This window comes from Babylonia areolata, chromosome 2 (genome assembly GCF_041734735.1).
Source record: "Babylonia areolata isolate BAREFJ2019XMU chromosome 2, ASM4173473v1, whole genome shotgun sequence".
NCBI classification, from domain to species: Eukaryota; Metazoa; Mollusca; class Gastropoda; order Neogastropoda; family Buccinidae; genus Babylonia; species Babylonia areolata.
Window position 1 is genome coordinate 16,848,352 of NC_134877.1, and position 5,984 is coordinate 16,854,335.

Consider the following 5,984-nt stretch of genomic DNA (forward strand, 5'->3'; position numbering starts at 1 on the left):
TCTAAAGGCCATCTCGATGGCCTCGTTGAAACAACCCTCCAGAGGAATTGTTGGGGGAAAGAGATGGAGGGGAAGACAGGGTAAACAAACACAAAAAAAACCCAACCCCCCAAAAAACAACAACAACAACACACACACACACACACACACACACACACAACACAACACACACACAACACACACACAACACACACACACACAAGCAACAACAACAAAAAAAACAGCAACGATGGATGACAACTTTGTACAAAGGACCACGGGGAAAAACACAACGACACACACAACCAACTGGACAGACCTGGAGGAATCTGGTGAACAGTTCTTTTGTGCGGCACCCCAACGATTCTTCACTTAGTAAATGGAAAAAGAAGGGGAGGAGGAGGAGGATGGGGAAGAGAAGACGACGAAGAAGAAGATGAAGAAGAAGAAGAAGAAGAAGAAGAAGCAGAAGCAGAAGGAGAAGGAGAAGAATGTGTGTATGTATTTAGTATGTATGCATAAACACTCGACGTTGCGATGAGCACACACATCTCAATGGGAAGAGAGAAAAGGGAAAAAGCAACAGCTCTGTATGTGCATCGCTGACGGCGCAATCCTCGTCTTTCACGTAGAAAATGTCACAGGCTTCTGGGACATTCCGATCCACTCGCAAAACACAGCAGATTATTTTTGCTGTCAATGCCCATCTTCGTCTTCTTGCTCTTGCTCTTGTTGTTGTTGTTGTTGTTGTTGGTGGTGGTGGTGGTGGTGTTGTTGTTCTTGGTGTTGATGTTGTTGTTGTTGCCGCTGTTGTTGTTGTTCTTCTTAATGGGTGTGCGGTGTTGAAGGCAGTGGCTTGTTGTCTATTTATTTATTTATCTATCAAAATATTTGATGGTCGTCTGTAAATTTCCGTGCAATTATATGAGAAGCAGAGCAGTACGCGTCAATATGGTCTTAAAAAGGGGTGGACAAATCTATCTATCTACATATATACCTGTCTATCTATCTACCTACATGTCTACCTATCTATTGATTTATCTACCTGTCTGTCTGTCCCTCTACCCATCTATTCAACCATCCATCTGTCTGTCTGTCTGCCTGTCTTTCTGTCAATCAATCAATCAGTCTTCTTCTTCTTCTTCTGCGTTCGTGGGCTGCAACTCCCACGTTCACTCGCATATACGCGAGTGGGCTTTTACGTGCATGACCGTTTTTACCCCGCCATGTAGGCAGCCATACTCCGCTTTCGGGGGTGTACATGCTGGGTATGTTCTTGTTTCCATAACCCACCGAACACCGACATGGATTACGGGATCTTTAACGTGCGTATTTGATCTTCTGCTTGCGTATACACACGAAGGGGGTTCAGGCACTAGCAGGTCTGCACATATGTTGACCTGGGAGATCGTAAAAATCTCCACCCTTTACCCACCAGGCGCCGTCACCGCGATTTGAACCCGGGACCCTCAGATTGAAAGTCCCACGCTTTAACCACTTGGCTATTGCGCTCGTCAATCAATCAGTCAATAAGTCTGTCTATCTGTCTTTAAATCTGTCAATCTATCTACCTGCCAATATATATATCTGCCTACCTACCCACCTATCTATCTTATCTAATTCTTATCCTGATTCTTTTATACTAACTTTTTACCACTTTTCAAAGTTTAATTGAATTTTCTTTTACCCCAGGGATTTTTCGTATGCTGCATTTTAGCTCTGTTTATTTATCATTTCAGTTTCTATCATGGATATTGGCTATGATCAATAAGTTCGCGCACACGTTTGTAGTCTTCTAAAATTAGACATAATCTCTGTAAGTGACTTTACTGACTTTTCTCTTCCAAGTTAGTGTTGAGGTTTTATAGCATTTAGAAAAAAAAACAACAGCAAAAAACAAAACAAATAATTTATTTGGTGAAAGGACATTGCCCCATTTGAAGGGAAGAGGTTTTATAGCTTACTTAGAACCTTTACCTTGAACTGGGATTGATAGCTTATTTACAAAGATTGCTGAGAGCTAGACTTTATGGGTGATTTTCAACAATTACCGAGATCCAGATCTCATAGCTTATTAACAACGATTTCCGAGAGCTATGTTTTTATAGCTTATTTTCAACGACAACCTAAAGCTTCCTGTATATCATATTTACCGTGAATGTGTCAGGACTGGGATTTTCACCCACAAAGTATATGAGATTATTCTCCTCCAAGTAAGTGTTGAGGTGTTTGTGTGTGTGTGTGTGTGTGTGTGTGTGTGTGTGTGTGTGTGTGTGTGTGTGTGTTTAAACTTACGATTGCTTAAAGTTCCTGCGCATCACATCAGACTCAACTAACTGCACTCCTAATTGTCCTGTGTTTTGATTTCCTCAAGGCCTGACTAAGCGCGTTTGTTTGGGTTACGCTGCTGGTCAAAGCATCTGCATTTGCAGATGTGGTGTAGCGGTATATGGATTTGTCCGAACGCAATGACGCCTCCTTGAGTTACTGAACTGAACTGATTTGATTTCAGGACTGCATGTCGGAGTGCACCTCGGAAGACGGAGGGGACCGGGACTGTGACAGCGCAGGCAGCAACAGCAACAGCAGCAGCGGCGGCTTAGGCGGAAGCGGAAACGGAAACGGAAGTCTGTCCAACGGCCGGAAGCGGAGCTGCGGCAAGGACGGAAGCGGAAGCGGCTGCAAGAAGGCGAGGCGAAAGCCGCAGAGCATGGAGGACCTGCAGACCCAGCGGATCATGGCCAACGTCCGTGAGCGGCAGAGGACCGAGTCGCTGAACGAGGCCTTCTCGCAGCTGCGGAAGATCATCCCGACCTTGCCCTCGGACAAGCTGAGCAAGATCCAGACGCTCAAGCTGGCCACGCGCTACATAGACTTCCTCTACCAGGTGCTGCGCTCCGACGACTTCGACATGAAGCTGCCGGGCAGCTGCTCCTACATGGCCCATGAGAGGCTCTCCTACGCCTTCTCCGTCTGGAGGATGGAGGGCGCCTGGCAGATGCACGGCCACTGACCAGCCCTCCCTCCGGGCTCCCACCTCGTCCCCCAAACCCCCGCCCCCACACGAGACTACCATCCCCCCAGCCCAAGCCCTCCTCCCCTCCCCCCCTCCACATACATCGCCGCGTTCTCCCCGTGCACTGTGACCACTAGAAGTGAAGTGTAACAGATAGGTAATAAATGTATGTATGTATACGGAAGCCATGACCGTTCATTTACGAAGAACAGTTCGAATCATGTAAATTTAATCTCTCCACGCTGTGCACTGACTACTCATGTTCTATCTCTCTATGTGTAGTGAACACTAATGTGCACACCCGACAAAATGTAATGTAAAAGATATATATGTATACGCAATCCCTCACATTCATATCCGAACAGTTCAAACTCTCTCTCTCTCTCCCCCTCTCTCTCTACGTGTGGAGTGAACACTGGCGTGAATTCCCCAAACAAAACTTAACAGATATAATATATAACCTTTAATACGCAATAAATGACGTTTAAACTCGAAACAAAGAACAAATAACATTTCAAATCTCAGACTTTTTGAAGCTGATACTTCGAGAACCAGTAATAAATACTTCAAGATGTGGAGCATGGTTTGCTTCTGTTTCATGGCTAATATGTCGTCATCTGCAGTAAACATTTCTGAAGAATAGTAATCAATAACAAGAAACAGAAAAAAAAAGTGGGAGGAGAGACATTGCCATGTGTGAACGACCAATTAACAATATATATATATATATATATATAACCTGAATTACAAGAAAAGTGATTTGGCAAATCTGAACGATTCTTTAAATACGCGCTCTTCGAGAAACGTGCGATTCATTGTCAGATTGTATTGATGAAACCTAACTGGTTTAATCCCCCCCCCCCCCCCCAAAAAAAAAGAAAAGAATTTAACCTGAATTTCATTCGCTTATATATTTCTACATAAAACTGCAGATTTTGTTTGCTGGTTGCTTTTACGTCCTGACACTGAACAGAGTTCGTGTGTGTGTGTGTGTGTGTGTGTGTGTGTGTTGAATACGCAGAAGGGTCTTTACCTTTCAACAAACGTATCCTCTTCTTCATCCTCTATCCTCATCTATTGGTGAGAAAAGGAAAGTATATGTTGTACTGAAAGGAAGAACGTGTTTTCAAAGAAAAAGACATCGTTAACACACGCACAGTGGATACATGTGTTGCTGAAGAACAGACACTGTGTATTGCGCAACGCAACAGAACGGAAAGCTGTGCGCGGAAACGTGGCTGTTTACTGTTCCGCAGAGCCATTGTCATCTTCATGGACTGAGTCTGTCAAAAAAAAGAAAAAAAAGAAGAAAATCTCTTTTGATGGCTTGATCATGCAGCGGCCTCTGTCAGCCAAGCTGTCCACTACTGCTGGACAGTGTGTGCGTGTTGACCCAGACACATGGAAGCATCGTGGGACACTTTTGTGCTTCCGCTTTGTTGACCACGGCAAGTGTCTGCAATACTACTACAGAGGTTGGAAATCATAGTTGTTGGAGTAGGTCGGAATGTGAAAAAAAAAAACCCAACCCAACCAAGAATGATAAACCTTTGACAACTTCAACTGGCAGTGTATCATAATATCAACACTTCTGACGATGGAAATAATAGTAGTGTTATCCCCCCTGAAAGTGGAGTATGTAGCTGACTTCATGGCAGGGTAAAAAATACGGTCGTACACGTAAAAGACCACTCGTGTACATATGAGTGAACGTGGGAGTTGCAGCCCACGAACGAAGAAGAAGAGGAGGAATACTTGGAGTGTGCCTGTATTAGCAGCAGCAGCAGCAGCAGCAGCAACGAAAACCGAATATGCCTTCATGAACAACACAGTCTTCCGAAACATTATAACTGGCAGTATAATCATCATATCAGCACTACAGACGTTGTCAATTAGAGCTGGGAGCATGCCTGTATTGGCAGCAGCAGCAGCGAAGACTCGAATGTGCCTACAAGAATCTCTAGACTTTCGAAATGACAATTGGAGAGAATATTATCGCATCAGTATTGCCATTGCGAGTATATCATCACATCAGTATTAGCAACAAAACCAAAAACAACAGCGTTGTTAAGCCCTAACAACCGTGTTGGTAAAAAAAAAAAAAAAAGCAAACAAAAATAAACCGTGTCTGGAAGATAGATGTCAGTCTGTTGTGTGAAGGAAGGTCTAAAGACTGGAAGTCTGCACAGAAGTGGAGGGTACCCTCATCCTCTTCCCACACCTGACCCCCGCCTCCCCCCCCCCACCTCCCATGCCTTGAGGCTGACGGCTTACCCAGCAAACCAGGAGGGAGGCATCGGATTGTGCCCTGAGGGTCAGCCCCACTTAGACAGCTCTCGCTTTGATAGTGAGGTTCTGGAGGAGCGAGGAATAGCGGACAGGGGTGGGGTGGGAGGTAAAGAGGTGTGGTGTGTGTGTGTGTGGGGTTGGGGGGGTGGGGGACGGTGGTTGGGGATTGAAGAAGACGTCAAGAAGTAAAAAAAAAAAAAAAAAAAAAATTGAGAGAGGAAAATGAGAGAGACGGTGTGTGTGTGTGTGTGTGTGTGTGTGAGTGAGTGAGTGTGTGTGTGTGTGTGTGTGTGTGTGTGTGTGTGAGGAATCAGACGAACAAAGAGCTTAGAGAAAACGGGGGAAAAGCAAAGCACTTTAGACGCAGACACAAGGCACTTGACACACAAGACTAAGGTCTTTAACTCTTCCCCGGTCTCCAGATCTCTCAATACATGGCTATTATGTCTCACAGAGAATAATCGACTCGACATGTATTGGATGTATTCGTGTACCCGCATGCCTTAAAAAAAAGAAAAAAAAAAGAACTTTAATTGAAACAGACCTGTTTTTTTGTTAGCAGGTGTTTTCCGATTTGCTTACTCTGCAATAACGAAAGACTGTGCCTTACAAATTTGTTCCATACACTGGTGCTGTATATTTTCAGTTCTCCTTTGATATAGACTGAATCGTTTTAGAAAAAAAAAAAAAAATGTGTGTT

General features: G+C 44.4%; 1 protein-coding gene across 4 annotated transcripts in view; it reads left to right on the top strand.

Moving 5' to 3' along the window:
• LOC143298641 (uncharacterized) overlaps positions 1–5,360 on the top strand; it is a 33,595-nt gene extending 28,235 nt beyond the window's left edge. For all 4 annotated transcript variants that reach the window (XM_076611524.1, XM_076611537.1, XM_076611541.1 and 1 more), the window contains exon 3: positions 2,492–5,360. In XM_076611524.1, the coding sequence (XP_076467639.1) occupies positions 2,492–2,992 (501 nt within the window). In that variant the 3' untranslated portion in view covers positions 2,993–5,360. The remainder of the gene's footprint in view (positions 1–2,491) is intronic.
• The last annotated feature ends 624 nt before the right edge of the window (positions 5,361–5,984 follow it).